Source organism: Microchirus variegatus (assembly GCF_963457635.1).
Source record: "Microchirus variegatus genome assembly, chromosome: 21".
Taxonomy (NCBI): Eukaryota; Metazoa; Chordata; class Actinopteri; order Pleuronectiformes; family Soleidae; genus Microchirus; species Microchirus variegatus.
In genome coordinates, this window is record NC_139822.1 from 14,182,087 (window position 1) to 14,198,656 (window position 16,570).

Below are 16,570 nucleotides of genomic sequence, written 5' to 3' on the forward strand. Positions count from 1 at the left end.
TGGTATTAAGTTTGTCAAACATCACTTGAAAAGTAACACATTTGAATGAAATTGTCAGGAAAAGCCAGCAATGGGACCAGGAACAAGTGATTAAGTTTTGGGCGTGATCCGTAAGGGGTGTTGGGGTGGGCTGCCTTGGCGGAGATCTGCGCTCTCCGAGTACTTTTCCAGTTGTAGATTGAATTGTGACCACAGATCCTGAATCTAAGTCTAATTTTTATCATACGCACAGATCCGAAGGTTGACTTCTTTTAACCCTATAACACCAAACGTATCATATGTGAAACATTCGTTTTTGAGCTCCCGCACATGAGCAGTGACAATGTTTTTCCTTGACAAATCCGATGTATGAACCATCACTCAAAATAAAAAAGTTGTGAACCGCAAAATGAGTGAAAATAACTGAAATGTTATGTCTTCCATGCTGCCAGTTCCATTGCTGCATTGTTTTTGTTGGATTTGTTGGATTGGTTTGTGTATTTTTGAGCATTGTGACCCGCTGTATCAAATATGATACAAATCTCAGACTCCTATATGGAAATTGATATTTGAATTTTTTATTTATTTATTCAGAAGGACCAATAAAGAGTCCAGTTTCAAAGAATTTGAATTTTCTGTCAATTATTCAATGGTTTGGGCTCTAAAGGTTTATATATATATATAAAAAAAACATAACATGACAACGAAATGAACGGCAAGTGTGAAGGCAAAAAGCTTGAGACACGTGTTTTTTAATTCAAATGATTAAAAACTACATCATCCGCAAATTGTACAAGCACTCAATAATGGAAGCAGTAACGATATTATTACATATGTAGATGAGATTCTTAAATTAACATATCAGTTTCAGATGAACATGCTTTGAGCATCAAGAGGAAAGAAAGACAGGAAGATGACTTTTACATTTTTTGCTATATTATGAGAAGGAGGGAGGGGGGGGGGTTCTTTTAAAAAGAAAAGGAAAGACATTGTGCTCTTTAATCCAATACACAAAATCGCTTACAAATCAATCGAGACACGATTCGTTTACCGTTTAACAGGCAGTTGTGAAGATCTTTGGTGTATTTTTTTTAAGAAACCACACGAATGTAACGACACGCGTGGTTTCTCTAGCTGCATGAGTTTCACCCGGAGTATAAACGCTCCAGAATAGAGTAGGAAAATACGTTTCCTCCAAATCAAAGGGGAATGAGATTAAAAAAAAAAAAAAAAAAATCAAATAAAAAGAGGAATAAGGCAGAGTCTTTGTTGCAAAACACCTTGCATAAGTTTACCTGAGCTTTGGATCACCACTCGCTTTGAAACGAAATCTCACTTGTGTAGCAACCAAACACCCGTCTTACAGAGTCATGAATGATAATCATCTTCCCTCTTGTGGAAGACAGTGCCGGTAAAATGTCACATGACACCCGAAACCTGCAGCCTGTGCTGAGATCACCTGCGCAGGTGTATGAATTATTGGCAGAGGAGTGAGCCTCTGGCACTGATGATCAGTAAATTAGAGCGAGAGTAAGAGCCATGAAGCATTCGCTAATTAATCAGAACAAAGGGACCTATGCACAAGTGAGGTTTCTTCTTCTTTTTTTGCATAGGTGTTTGGTAAGAAGATACCACTCTGACCCCTTTTTTCTATCCCCTCATCCTCCCCGCTCTTTACCCTTCAGGGATAAAGGGATCACATGTGACTGCAGTGACCTCAGGACAGGTCAGGGTGGGAATGTGCACACACCTGTGGTGTAGGAATCTGTGTGTGTGTGTGTGAAACTATTAAATATTTGGTGAAGGATTTGTCAAAAGGTCACTTGAAGTGTCAGTTGCGGCAGGAATTTTTTTTTTTGATATTTGTAAATGCAAAAACCATAAGAGATATGAGTTCAAACATAGTGCAAACATTAAGCAAAATGACACATTTTTGTTTTGTTTCTAGCACAGGAAGGCAATTTGGACACAGTTCTTAAAAGGTTATGGCTTTTTTTCAGGGCGTGGTTCGTAAAGGAATCAAAGTTTTTAGTGCATCAAAGCTACATTGGAAGACAAAATAATTACATTAAAGGTTTTGTTTTTTTCATAATTTAGTAACAATATATTACACAAATTCCAAATTTATACTTAACAACAAAACATGGTATATATATACTGTATGTATATATTCATATATATATATATATATGTATAAAAAGGAAAAGGTAGCGAGAAATGCTCAAGGATTTGGGGTATATGCGCACATTTCCTCACAATTTGGCTCAAATAAATATCAAAAAGTAAACCGTATCATCCAGTTGAAAAATACCAGACTAGCATTTCCATAAAAGGGAGCACTGGATTAGAAAAAAAAAGGGGGGGGGGGGGGGAGTAAAGAGTAGGCACAACAGGACTGAAAATATTCCTGAAGGAATAGAAACCGGAAAAAAAAACACTCCTTTTTACGTTTTAGTCTTTTGCATTCCTCCAAATATCAGCCATTGTCCTGTTGAAACGCGATACACTGACGCAGCAGAGGAGAATGTATTTGTCTTAAAACATGAGAGTCGTGACACATCGGATGCTTTTTCTCGCGGTCGAACGTCTGGGAAAAACGTCCTCTGCGTACCGTAGTCGTAGTAGCACCGATGGCTGTGGGGGGCGTGAAAGTACTGCATGTACACAGCAGAAACAGCTCTGTGTGCATCTGAGATTGTTTTTCACAACTGACTTTGTTTGTTTTTTTTGTCTTTTTTTTTGTTTTTGCAGTAATTACATTTGACAGAAATTAAAGCTGTTAAAGAACCGATTGCTGCAGCGACGTAGCCGTGACTTGGGAAGACGTCGGGGTTCCTCTCCTGGAGCGAAAACGTCCGATCCGACATCTCCTCTCGACCCGATCAAGTGAGTTTTATCAGTCTGAACAGTCTGGCTTGTTGATTGTCTGCTGTCATGTTCCAGTTCATCAATTCCATTGTCTCTTGTGTCATTGATGAGTCATTTGCATCAGAAAAATGTTCCTGAAACTTTAACGATGGCTTCTCTGGGTTTTTTTTTTTTACTCTCCCTTCTTTTCTCAGTCTCAGCTGAACATGTTAATTTATATGATTGTTTTTTAATAATCCCTAAGAGTACATGTTTTTAGCACAGTGCAGGAGTTTGCTCGAATCTTACAAAATACATGGACGTCTTGGGAGAGTTGGCAAAAGAGAAGGTCTTTTAAAGCGAGTGCTGGAGAAATAAAAGACAAACATGCAGCCATTCTCTTTTTTTCTTTGGTTTTTTTTCAGTGTTCAGCTTTTTTTTTTTTTTTTTTGATCAACGTCCTCTTTAACTTCCTTCCTTAACGTCACTCCTCCCCACACACACCCTCTGATTGTCTAGACGTCCGTCAGTCAATAAGGCCTCCAGACGGACTCATCCAAGCGACCCGAAGCGCTCATGGCCGTCGGGGAGTTGCTGTGGCTGCCGTCGGCCTCCACGCCCTCGCTTTGGCTGTTCAGGCCAGGGTTCATCAGACTGTTGGTCCCTCCGGTGCCCCCGGCCCCCGAGCAGGACAGCAGGCGGGTGGGCGAGCGCTCGCCGCCGGTGTTCCCCGGTGCTACCATGGAGAACTGGTAGGATCCAGAGCCTGTGCCGTAATACAGGTAAGAATTGGACTGGAAGTTCTGGGTCTGGTTGTTTGAGTAAGGCGGCGGCAGATAGGTGTGGTATCTAGAAGAGGCGGACATGCTGAGGCCGCTGATGCCAGTGCTGGAGGTGTTGGCGGAGTAAGGGAAGGCCCCGGGGTAATGCATGCGGGGGTCTGAGAAGCGAGGGTCGGTCAGAGGCGACAGAGATGGGAAGGTGGCCCTTTGCTGGAAGAGATCTGTAGTTCCTACAAAAAACACAAAAAGGATGGAACACGTTAACGAATGAATGAATGAATGAATGAATGAGAAGTGTTGTTTTATCATTTGATACCGTTCAAAAGTTTGGGGTCACTTAGAAATGTCCTTATTTTTGAAGGGAAAAACTCTCTATACATACACTCTGTACATTGTTAATGTGGTAAACGACTTTTCTAGCTGCAAACGTCTGGTTTTTAATGGAATACGTACATAGGTGTATAGAGGCCCATTTACAATGTTCGCGTTGGAAGACTATTGGACGATTAGAAAACCCTTCAGTCCAATCAGTATTTATAATCTAGTCAATGTCTTGACTATATTTTCTATTCTTTTGATGAATAAAAGTGTGACTTTTAATGGAAAACACAAAAACATTGTAAAGGTGACCCCAAACTTTTTAATGGTAGTGTAACTTTGGAAAACACTTTCCGAAATCCAATTTTTCTGAGCTCAAATTTCTTGCTCGTGGAAACGTTTACCTCCGAGTAATGAACTGAGACATTTTTTGCGCTTAATAGCCGTCATCGAGCACTGACAGCACATCATCCCACAGCCCCGTGCACAAGACTGAAGTTATGAAAAGACCCCCCCCCTTCCCCTTCCTCCTCCCCACAGCCCTCCTACCACTCCCTCAAAATGAAAGCAGTTGCACACTGTGCCGAGTCTCTTCGAGCAATGAAAAGAGGTATTGTCAGTGGTGAGGGGTGCTCTGTATAAACACCAATGGCTTGTTGTGCAACTCGTCATAAATCATATTCCGGAGCGACAGAATCGCAATCTCAGGCAGACAGAGGGAAAAAGGAAGGAAAAAAGGGAAAAGCGTGTTTCTGTGTGAATATCATTTTAATGCGTATCACAGTCCAGGACCTGTCAGAATTAACCGCTCAGTGTAATCTCATATGTAACGGTTGCACAGTTGAATCCAGCTGTGAGGACTTCAGTTTCACTGCTCCACCTTCTAATTTACTCAGCTGACAAAAAAAAAAAAAAAAAAAAGGAATATAAATATTGCTCCAGGGCTCGACTTGGCAGTCGCTGCTCTGAAATTTGGGGCCACGACTGTCACCAGCTCAGTTCCTTTTTGTCAGATATCGCTTCACTGAAGAGTGTTATTGTCTGATGAAACCATATCGGTGTATTGTGCCACTTGAGGCATGATTTTGAAAACTTTTAAATATCCTTTCCCTATAAAACCTTTATAGTCGGTCGTAACTTTTATACAATCCAACGCCGGTGTCCAAGCTGTTTTGCCTCTGCAAAAACTTCATCATAATACTTGCTCAAAGTTTTTGTGCTTTGTAGATATTTTGGCCAGGCCGAAATATTCCACAGCTTGTAAACAGTGTTGATCTGGCTGTAGTCTCGAATCCTCGCACTCAACGTACAGAACGCTCCATCCACACCTGCCCAGTTGCCAACACACTCCTACACACACACACACTCACACAAACCTCAGCCCATGGTTATTTGTTTGTCCGCATGTGGCTTTCACGGGTCCTTTGTGCCCACATGACTGCAAGTGTAAAATGTGGATTTGGATGGCAGAGAAAAGAGAGCTTGTATTTGTGAAATAGCAAGCGCTTGCACGCCACAGCCCCGAGGGGGGGAGAATGCCAAACTTGCGTGCCACAGTCTTGTTGAAATGTCTTTTCCCTATGTCTGGAGAACTGGGTCCATTTTCAGCTCCCAAAAAAAAAATCTGTTCCTTTGCAATTTCCATGGCCCCTGTTAGACTTTTTTTTTTTTTTTTTTAAACAACACATTTCTACAGTTGAGTTTCCTCTTCTTTTTGGGATGAGGCAGGTTTGGTGGTGGTGGGGGGGCTGTTTCTTTTTCCAGAGCCTACCAGGCACTGGAGTCGTATCTGATTTCACGCGAGGAAAATCCAAACCTTCAGCTGCTGTTGATTCGGGTGAAGTGGAGTCGGCCCACTAATTCCTACCGGACTCCCAAAAAGTCTCCACGCTCTCTGTCTCGCTCTCTCTCTTTCTGCTGCTAAATTTAGGCTACAGGGTGAAGCTGGTAGGGGGGGAGGGGGGTACGGGGTACGTGGTGTGGGGACTTGATGAGTCTGGCTGCTGCGGCCCACCCTGCTCAGGATCTCCATTTAATTGGAGTTGGTGGAAACGTGTTGGCTAAACTGTGGCTCGGCTCGGCTCCTGTGTTCTGTCAACGGAAACCGTACTGGACACTTATCACAACACCTTAATGGGCTCGTGCAATACCATCCTGTTGGCCGTGAGCCAAAGGAAGCCCGCCACAGCCGCCGCCGCCGCCGCCGCCCGAGACTCTCGACGGCACGGTAGCTCCCTCTGGAGGAGAGGGCTAAACAAACTGTTCTGTAATTGAGAAGCAAAGTTTCGCAGTCTGCTTTTTCTCCCACTTAACCATGCCGCATACCTTACTGCATCCCACCCTCCTCCCCCCACCCCCTGCCAGTGTAAGTACAGCCTTCACTGTGATGGCTGCGGTAACAGTGGTGTATCTTTGGCAGTGAGGGTCTTCCTCGCTGAGCCGAGTAGTAGCTGCCTGTAACCTCTGCGGCCTGAAACCACACATGATCTCCATTAGGCTCATCTGAAAAGTGTTGACTAAATTGCAGGGACAGGAGAGGGGATGGACCCCAGAGGGCGAGCTGGCACAGTCTGCCGTCTGTGATGTTCCCAGTCTGTGAAAGCGGGTCGCTGGGAATCAGGGTTTTTATAGAGAACACAGTGTTCCAAATGTTTTCTCTTACTTTCTTCCTCCTAAGCATAGCACCACACACTTAAAGCTCCCATAGAGTGGTCCTATCGCACATATATGTGAGTTATGGAGGTCTACTTGCATGCATTAACTTGTTTTTATGGTCAAAAACCTCCTAGTTGCTGCAAACGAGCCGATCTAAATCTCTCCTAACTGAAGCTCTGGTCAGCCGTGCTGTTTCAGACTGAAATCTTATCCCCAGAAGACAGAACTATGTTGTGATTGGCCAGCCATCGAGAGCTTTCCTAACTGTCTTGTGATCTCATTATCAAATGAGTAGCAAATGGCTACTCGCACTAATCGCAAGTGAAAACACACAACGGTTGTCTTCTTCTGCGGTTCAATGTACGCAACCTTATGTCATACCAGGCTTTTTCAGACTGCTTGCAGAGCCCGAGAATACAATAAAGCGTTCTCAACCAAACTTTAGGGCAAGGCTATTCAACTTAAGGCCCGGGGGCCAGACACGGCCCTTCAAGCAATTTGGACCGGCCCATTAACCCATAAATAATGAATGTATTATTAAAAAGCCAATAAAACCGTAGCTTCGCCTATTTCTGGCAACACTTTGCGACACTTTGCGTCCCTTTTTGTCAAATACTAGTACAGCTGTAATTGTACGCAGCCTATGTATGTACCAGAGTTTTTTGCACTATGAGCCAACTGTAGCGTATGTACCAGAATATTATTGGTACTGTTACTTATATTTCTGCAAAAAATAGCCTATTGTCGCCATTGCACCTTAATGTTGTTTATATTGTTACCTCTAATTTTGTAAGAGCCAATTGTGACTGTTATTCCAAATGTTTGTGGTACTGTAACTGTAACCTTTTTGCACTATGCGCAAATTGTATTGTACCTGAATGTTGGTGGTTTTTAGCACAAAACTAGCAGCTATTTCAATAAATAAGTGCAAAATAATTGTACATGCATTACTGTACACAAATAGTAGTACTGCAGTACTGCAACACAAAATAGTAGTACAGGGGTTGACCGGCCCACTGAAAAGCTGGCCCTCTGGAAATTTTAGTTGAATAGCCCTGCTTTAGGGCTTCATAAACGAGGTAATGGCACAGATACACACCAAAAAAAACATCATGGAGCACCTTCTCCACCTCTTTTGCTTTGCTTAAGAAGTCCACTAGTCCACAGTCAAGCGTGTAACCCAGATATGACGGCAGGTTTGCCTCATTTGCTTATGGGAGAAACTGATTTTGCTGCCGGCGTGGGGGCTGGTCGGAGGCGAGCCGCGTCTGTGCAATCGTGCGCAGGGTCAAGTGCGTATGTGTGTGTGTCCACATGCGGTGGCTGGCAATGGGGAGATGCAAATCCAGGCGCTCACCTGTGAAATGTTTACTCAGCCTCGATGCAAACTGCGATGGCCAGAGCCCAGGGAATGGTGTCTCAGGCAAATAAGCGGGAGGGAAGGAGAAGGGAGAGAGAAACCCCAGCGACATGTAGAGAGAGACACTTTGCTCTGAGACTGTTTTCAAATCTTATCTCGTGGATTTTCTTTAGAACTCCTTTCAGAGGTAGATAACGTCTGTTTGATTTACTAACTGGTTTGGGTGGTTTGAACGGATGCCATTTAGATCTCAAGCGGTTGATTATTCACTCTTGATAACAAGGTGCTGATGACACGGCAGCATAATGTCAGGGCACATCACCGTCCAAAGAATCGGAAAAGCCAAATGAACACAAATGATCTCCAGGTGTTGATTTAAGTGCCAAGGCTTTGAAGCCGGAACATCGCGTTGTATGCAAATGATAATCACCTCTGCACTGCGACACCATGGCCACCGGCTCTAAAGTTTCCATGTTGGGCACTTTATCATGTAAGCATGCAAATTTTTTTAAACGCACCCAACTTTTTTCCGCATAAGCAAACGTCAAAGGTTGTTCGTGATTTACCGAAAAAGCAAAGCATAAAAAACAAAAAAACAACTGAGATTGTTCCTAATGCATGGACAAACAGGCTGACATGATTAATACGCCGCTCGAGTAACTCTCCGTCTCTAATGGACGAGGCTGCCTTTTAAAGCCTCCGGCGTGATGTGTTTTGCTCATTACGTCAGTCGGCGGCTGTACTTTTATTGAAAGTCATATGAGCACATGCGTCATCATCGGCACTTCTAATGAGTCTTTACTGTAAGGATGGACTCGAATTGAAGATTTTAAGATTGCGTAAACATGCCCTTTTAGATCGTGTTTTACACCATCATTAACCCTTTAAGGAACTACTCAGCCACACTTTAAGTCGCTATATCTCATTGAAAAATGCATCTCACATTAGCTGAACTCACTAACACTGAATGTTGTACTTTGTTATTCACGCAAACCAGGTTTATTATGAAGAGGCGTCTCAACCGTTTGGTAGAGGCCTGTATCTGAAATATTAAATATTAAATATTAAATAATAAAAAATGCAAAGAAATAATTTTTCCTTTGCTTTTTTTCTTGGCGCATACCTTAAAGGGTTAATGAATCTCTGGGAAGAACTGGAAATATGTATAGCCCATTCCCACTGCTTTAAAAAACCCTATTAAACCTGAGTTTAAATGGGTTTAATTCACTACCGGATCAAATGGCTTTTTATTAGCTTCAGCTCCAATTGGCATTGGTGGAACTCATAGTGAACATGAACTAATTTCTTCTTTGTCTGCAATGCATTCTTCCTCAAATTTAAAAAAACAAATAGTAACCACTGTAACGTCGTCACTGAGCTCGTGTCGTCTTTGTTTTTTCTTCCTCCTTCCTCCGACTCGTTTTGTTTGTAATGTCACAATTGACGCACGGGTGCAGGGATGAAGAAATAAAAACAAAACAAAAAAAAAACTGGCAACAACTGGCAGTTGGAATGAAGTTTAATCACCTTTTTTTTAATAGCTTGGTTTAGTGTAAAAGAGACTCTAGTTTCACTGTTCAAACACAATTTGTGGTGTTCAGACAGTCTAGGAAGGAACAGAATTAGTGAACTAAATCTTTACTTCTGCGTGTGTGTCAGTGTCTGTTCTCATCACAGTGTGAGTGGATGACTCAGCGTGTCTGGTGAGGTGGAGATGGATGGGAGACTAAGTAGGGGGGGGGGGTGGTCAGCAGCTAAAATCACCCAAAAAAAAGTTTGAAAGTGGAATAGGAGATAAGGAAAAAGACGACAGAGTGGTGGATGTCGTACAGAGCAAATTAAACTGACGCAGCAGAGTGGCACACCCTGAGTCGTGCCTGCCTTTCCAGCTGCTCCACTTCGCTATTGTTGTTTTCAAAGGGTGTCAGTGTCTTCTAATTAAAATTAATTTGTTTGGAAATATTCAGTTTGTTTTGAGATGTTCTTCGCGATGTACTCTTTGAAAGGTGTGAGCTTTCTTCGGCGGTCCAAATTGCATCAATTATCTCCTCGGTATTTATCGAGCCCTGTTTGCTCCTACTCGGTAATTAGAGTCATAGCTTACGAGTGACCTCACCGCTGATGCTGCTGTTTTCATAAGAGCCTCGCAATATGATTATCATTTGGCAACTTAAAAAAAAACATAAAAAAACAAAATAAAAAAACCGCACACACACACACAATGGGAAACGATTTTCTGATTAACACACGCACACAAAAAAAAGAGCAAGCATGCGCATGCACATTTTTAAAATTCCAATTAAGTTCCGGGACATGCTGTGAGAGCTTAGAGAGAAGACAGAAATGTACAGCGGAGTATAATGAAGTCTCACCTGGCCATGGCCTCAGGTCCTCCTCCACCTTGCACGTCTTCAGAGCAGGAGTGTCCATTTGATCCTGCCACAGTGCTGCGAAGAAGACGGAGAGAGACGGTCAACGTGGAGATAATAATACATAATTATAATGACGTGCCATAAGATATTTGAAGTCCTGCATTTGTGGTGAAATTCAGAGAATGCGTAGGTGTGAAGGTGTGGGTGAGGAAGTCGCTGCCTGTGCCACAGAAATCCGAGGCGCGTTCCAGGAACACCCTCCATGACAGACTTGTCAAAAGCTGTCTTGACACCTGGCGGTTTGGAGTCTTATGTCTTCCTGTCACAGGTTGGCCTCTGCTGACTGAGCAGAGAAGACTGGGAAGAGGAGGGGGTGGGTTTTTTCACGCCACAGTGAGATCAGGCTTTAAAAAAAAAAAAAAAAAAACATGCTCGGTGGCTGCACGGGAAGATATTTTTGGGTCTTTCAGGGCGAGACATTGGAAAGGCAGCAGAGACCTGTGAAGCGCAGGACACTCGCGAAACTTTCCAGCCGAGCTGTCAAGGAAGAGAAGACGGGGTCAAGGAGCCCCCCTGGCCCAACGCGTGGGACCCTGCTTCACACTCAACGGCCACACCGCAGGAGGCCGGACGCAAACAGGGGCTGTTTGTTTTAGAGTCTGAGACATCGCAGTTGTTACAGGACTACAGATTTGTCGACATGGGTCGGCGCTCGAAACTGTATGACTTTTGAATGTAAACAAATGTACGTCGCATTCAAACTGCTGTCAAATGAGCTTCCGCAAAACAGACAAACGGAAGCAATATCAACACTGTGATAAGACGCAAAGACGGCTGCTGGAGTCTGACTGAAAACACAAAGAAGCTCCCGCACAGAGCCACAGAATTGCAAAAAAACAAAAACTGCTGTTTGATACCACCAGTGCTGCTGCTGCTGTATACACACAAACGCTCTCTCCGTCAGGTCTGATAGTATTGCTTGAGAGAGCCCGTTTTCAGAAGGAGAAACTCTGTTGTTTCAGCTTGAAGTGAAAGTCTGCATGCTTTTTCAATATTTATATTCTATGTAATTAAAGGTGCCATATGTAAGAATGTGGCCAAAAACGGTTACTACATTCAAATTCAAAATACCGAGGTCTTTTAGGTTTCGTTTTCTGACGTAACTGGCAACCTGTGGTTGCTCGACAGCTGAGACTCTACTGACTGCAATGATTTCAAAACATAAACATGATTTGCAGTCTGCAAAATTTTTTTTTTTAATGCAAATATTTTGTCTGTACTGTTGTTGTTGTTGGTGAGTTCAGTTTGTTATATGAACATTATTCCTGAGTCTCTGTGACATATTAGGAGGATTTTATGGCCAGTTGCTTTAGATTTATTACATAATGCACCTTTAACTAACCTACGTAGTATATAACAACATATCTCCATGGTGCTTTATTATTAATGACAGCAGCAGTCGAGCATGTGTTATCACTATGGCTCTACACCCGCCGCCGCCGCTGAGACATCTCAGCTCCTAACCTCCTGTCGTGGCAATTAGGATCGCTAAGGATGCCAGGAGCAGCGAGGCGGGGTTGGGTTGGGTTGGGTCACCTATAGCAGAAGCAGGGCTCAGCATGTCTAAGATCTTTGCTTTCCCTGGAGCTCCTCCGCTTCCTTTGCAAAGGCCCAAATCAGCACCGGGCCTATGAGAGGTCCTGCACTGTGTGCCTTCACAATGGCAAATTCTTACACATAAATGGCCTTATTCAGAAAGGCTTGCAAGCAGCTGGTATGATTCGCTCAAGAAAATAAACATTTCCTTCAAATATTTTGATTGGCCGGGAGACAACGTCAATACCAGAGGCACAGATTACCCCTGTTAATAAAAGGACCAACCCCCAGGGTGGAGCTGAGGAGTGGGAAAGGAAGGCTCTGAAATGGGAAGAAGTGGCAACTGCGTCACTAATAAGCAGCGTTGGGTGGGAGCTGTCGGTGTAGTTCTGTGGGATGACACAAATAAACATTGCCTTTTTAAAGTGCACGAGTAAATGAAAGGGGGGGGGGGGGGGGGGCGGGAAGACGTTTCGAGCCAAAATGGCGTCTGCGCTCGTGACTCCGGATCCAGCGACGCCTCCTAAGACATGTAATGTGCCTGCCATAATGAAGCGTGTCATTGAGACACAGTGAATGCCAGTCCTTGTGCTGGCTTCCTGCTTCGCTTCGGGCCTAAGGCGTCGCAACGGGGAGAGAGAAGAGAGTAAGACGGAGAGAGAAAGAGAGCGTGTTAGAGTTGGGAGGAACGCGGCCTTGGCTCAGCTATGTGGGACATTTGATATGTCTTTTGAGCCCTCACTTATAATGTGAGCGAAAACAAACACATGGGGCTGAAAAATCCTGTGTTCTCTTTGAGAGCCCCGTCGTCCTCCTGCCCTTCCCCTCTGCCCAGACTCAATAGAGACTGTTCATGGCACACATGTAGTTTCTGTAATTGCTGAAATGTAAAACTCAGCCCCCGACTCTGATGTGAAATTATAACTTACACAAACATTCGAGTCTGGTAAAAAACAACTCGCTCTCACTTCTCTTTTTTCTCTCTCTCTTTTTTTCCATGAAGAAGTCGGCTTCAAAAGATTCTCTTTCTTGTTGGAGAACAGAAACATTTTCAGTTTGAATTATTCATCGCTGTGTCACAAAAAACGAGTAACCACAAGTGAAGCTTTCAGGCACCATAACAAATAAACTCTGCGGCAGCCATTGACATATTATGTAAATAGCGGAGTGTAGAAGTAAAACAGTGTGTCTACAGGACTGCTCCAGATTCCGGCTCGTTTTGGTTGTATTGGCCACAGAGGGACAGCTTCCTGCTTCGGTTTTGGCAGAATTCATCATGAAACTCAACCAGTGTGACGGCTATACTAAAACGTCCATACCACAGCGACCTGACGGTGCTAATTTCCCGTCTCGCGCTCGCTTCTAATTGGCTGATCATGTCATTCTGGATGTGTGAATTAGTGTCAGCCGCAGTAGCAGAGCGCCCGCCTCGAACCTGGGGGGGCCCCGGGCCCCGGCTTGTTTATGTGGAGTAAACAGTGTGGTCGCTGTGGAGGGGGCCACGGGGGCCGCATCGGGCCCTTGGTCCTCCATCAAACGGGGGACTTTTTTTTTTTTTTCTCGAGTCCGGTCCAGATCCCACAACCTGAACATACTGAACAAGAAGGGCCACAGCTGTGGCGCATGTGTGCCAGTTGTGCAGGGGAGGAAGGAACCGAAAATTTGTCATTACTGGAAAAAGTTTGCTCCTTTTTTCTTCTTTTTTTTAAATAGAATTTTCTAAATAAAGGCTGGGTACATTTAAAAAAAAAAAAAGGAAAGTGTAATATGTTGTGCCATCATTAAAGGTGCCATATGTAAGAATGTGGCCAAAAACGGTTACTACATTCAAATTCAAAATACCGAGGTTTTTTAGGTTTCGTTTTCTGACGTAACTGGCAACCCTTGGTTGCGCGGCAGCTGAGACTCTACTGACTGCAATGATTAGTAGGTGGCGCCACATGCCAAAACATGATTTAAAAACATAAACATGATTTGCAGTCTGCAAAATAATATTTTGTCTGTACTGTTGTTGTTGGTGAGTTCAGTTTGTTATATGAACATTATTCCTGAGTCTCTGTGACATATTAGGAGGATTTTATGGCCAGTTGCTTGAGATTTATTACATAATGCACCTTTAAATCACAGAACGCTTGACTTGATGGCAGAACGTTATCTGATACTCATCTTTAGAGAGGAACTCACAGGTGTCGGAGCAAATAACACCTCAAAACACTTTGTTGCACTTTTTAAATTGTTTGTCCCCCTCTCTTATACTCTTACGTCAGCGTTAAACGCACATTAGGAGCAAGCTTTAGAGTCGGCTGCCTTTTAGAGGCTGTGCCCGGGGCTTGTTGAGCTTCGTCCAGATGTAAAACTAGGACCTGTTGTGTGCTACAGACTTCAGAAATGTGTATAGATCATAAACGCAGCCACAGTGAGGTGTCAGAGGACAAACTGTATCGCAGTAAAAAAAAAAAAAGCAAAAGAAAAGCAAAAACCTGCCACCCACAGACACATAGAGTATACACAGGTACCTCACTTGAGGTTTTGGAAAACCAGAATAACAATTTAGTACTTGATTGTTTGAGTGTCAGATTTGCTTGACGGCACTCGTTGAAGTACGTCTTTTCAACCACACACACACACGCAGACAGACACACACACACACACACACACACATACGCTCCCTCCTCCCTCCTGGAGAATCATTCCACATGTCTAGCAGGCTTACCTGTGGCCAATGAAGAACAAAAACAAGCAGCCAATGCAAGCGTCTGCCAGCGCGCAAGAATCTTGTCACTGCATGCACTGTAATGAGCTCTTAATTACCCTGTCTGTCTGGAGCGCTAACGCAGAACTTGCAACACTAGCACGGAACTGTGTGCAAGTGCGTGTGTGTTTAGTATTTTTCACTGTGCTGATGTTGCAATCGTGTGTGTGTGTGTGATTTAAGAATCCAGGGTAACATCAAGCAGATGTCTGTTGACAACCAAACTGAGACAGTATTTCATAGCTCAGACAACAACATGTAGCAAGGAGGCTTTAGGCGGAGATGACACTGTATTTTCTTATTTAGTTGGAGGGGTGGGGAGGGGGGGGGGATAATGCAAGGTTCCAGCCCCTGGATAATGGAAAACATCTTTTGTAACAGCGAGATGGGAATCCTATTTAATTATAACGTGTTGATGGGCCGATCTATCTATCTATCACCCCGGCAAATTCTCAAAACAGCCAGGCCCCCCCCCGGGATTTAAAGTATCTAGCAAAATACAACAGTGTCTGGCGGGGCTTCCTACAACACAGACGTGTGTGCTGTTGATATGTAAACACGTCGCTGTGTCTCTGAATGGGATTTATTGCGAGTCTATTTTTGGTCGGGAGCTTTGATTGTAATACTGTAGTACCGTTGTCCGCGCACGATTCCCTACACATACAGGAGCTCTCTGTGTGTGATCTCCATCCAGTCTGCCGCTCAATCCAGCACATCGTCGAGGTGGGAGGGAGGGAGGAAAGGCCCTCTCTCTGCTCTGTTATTTAATTATTTTACCACTCTTGCCCTGCGGTATGCCGTCATGATGGTAATACCACACATTAAGGTGTGTGGTTCTTTTTTTTTTTTTTTTACAGCCCTTCCCCTCCTCTTGTCTCGCTCGCACACACACACACACACGTCTTATAGGTGGCCTCCAGTCACTGGCAGCTGTAACGTGAAGCTCAAGGTCTTTACAGTCCTTGACAGTTCAAACTGATGTTAATGTGTTGTGTCTGCTCTGCACGGTGTATGTCCCGTACGTGTTGTGTGTGTGTGTGTGTGTGTGTGTGTGTGTGTGTCGCAACATTGCTACACTTTGAAGCCTGACAAGCCTATGACGCTCTAATTCCTGCCCTAATCCTGTGCGAGGCAGACAAGAGGAGAGCAAAGAGCCGCTCACCGTCTACTGTCTGGACCAAGTCTGTACACCTCTCTCTCCGTCGACTGGAGCGCTTCCTCCACCCCCCGCCCCCCCCCCCCCCCCCCCACACACACACACACTCCTGTATCCAAGTAAGAAACCTAAAGCTCCCTGTAAATGCCTTGCTGCAGGGGGCTTTTTTTTTATTGGCAGACAGCGCACAAAGCTCACGCCAAACTCTAAATCATCAGAAAATTATCATCACAGTGGCTGTATTGTGTTGAAGCTCGGCACTGTTTGTTTTCAGTGCGCCGGTGTTCCTAAAAAAAAAACGCTCGACATGTTTTCTGCTCAGCACAGGGCCGTGCAAAGGGAAACAAAATCAACACCCGACAGTAAGTAAGGACACGGTGTGTGTGTGTGTGTGTGTGGGGGTAAAAGACCCTGTGTTCTCCACAGTCAGCTGTTAGATAGGGGGGCCATACTGGTGACTCAGTGCTGGCTAAGCGAAGCACAAGGCCAAACACTGGTAAGTGGCTGCGATACACACTGATAGAGTGCGGCGTTTCCACCCACGCACACGGGCCAGTGCTCCCAAACAAGCCCTCCTGTACACAGCAACGTGCTGATACAAAGGTAATGAGATTCATTAGTTTAGCATGAGAACTAGAGAGTAGGCGACAGAGAAAAGAAACTGTCTCTGTGTGTGTGTGTGTGTGTGTGTGTGTGTGTGTGTGTGTGTGTGTTTAGTCTGCACGCTTCCTGACATGGCATCCTGTTGCAGAA

At 44.2% G+C, this 16,570-nt stretch overlaps 1 protein-coding gene across 1 annotated transcript in view; it reads right to left on the bottom strand.

The window, feature by feature from the left end:
• Window positions 1-2,374: 2,374 nt before the first annotated feature.
• Window positions 2,375-16,570, bottom strand: part of runx3 (RUNX family transcription factor 3) — a gene marked incomplete at its 5' end in the record, with an annotated part of 50,520 nt that continues 36,324 nt past the window's right edge. Inside the window, 2 exons of the mRNA XM_083907547.1 lie at window positions 2,375-3,838; window positions 10,314-10,388. Of these exons, the coding sequence (XP_083763673.1) occupies window positions 3,357-3,838; window positions 10,314-10,388 (557 nt within the window). The 3' untranslated portion in view covers window positions 2,375-3,356. The remainder of the gene's footprint in view (window positions 3,839-10,313; window positions 10,389-16,570) is intronic.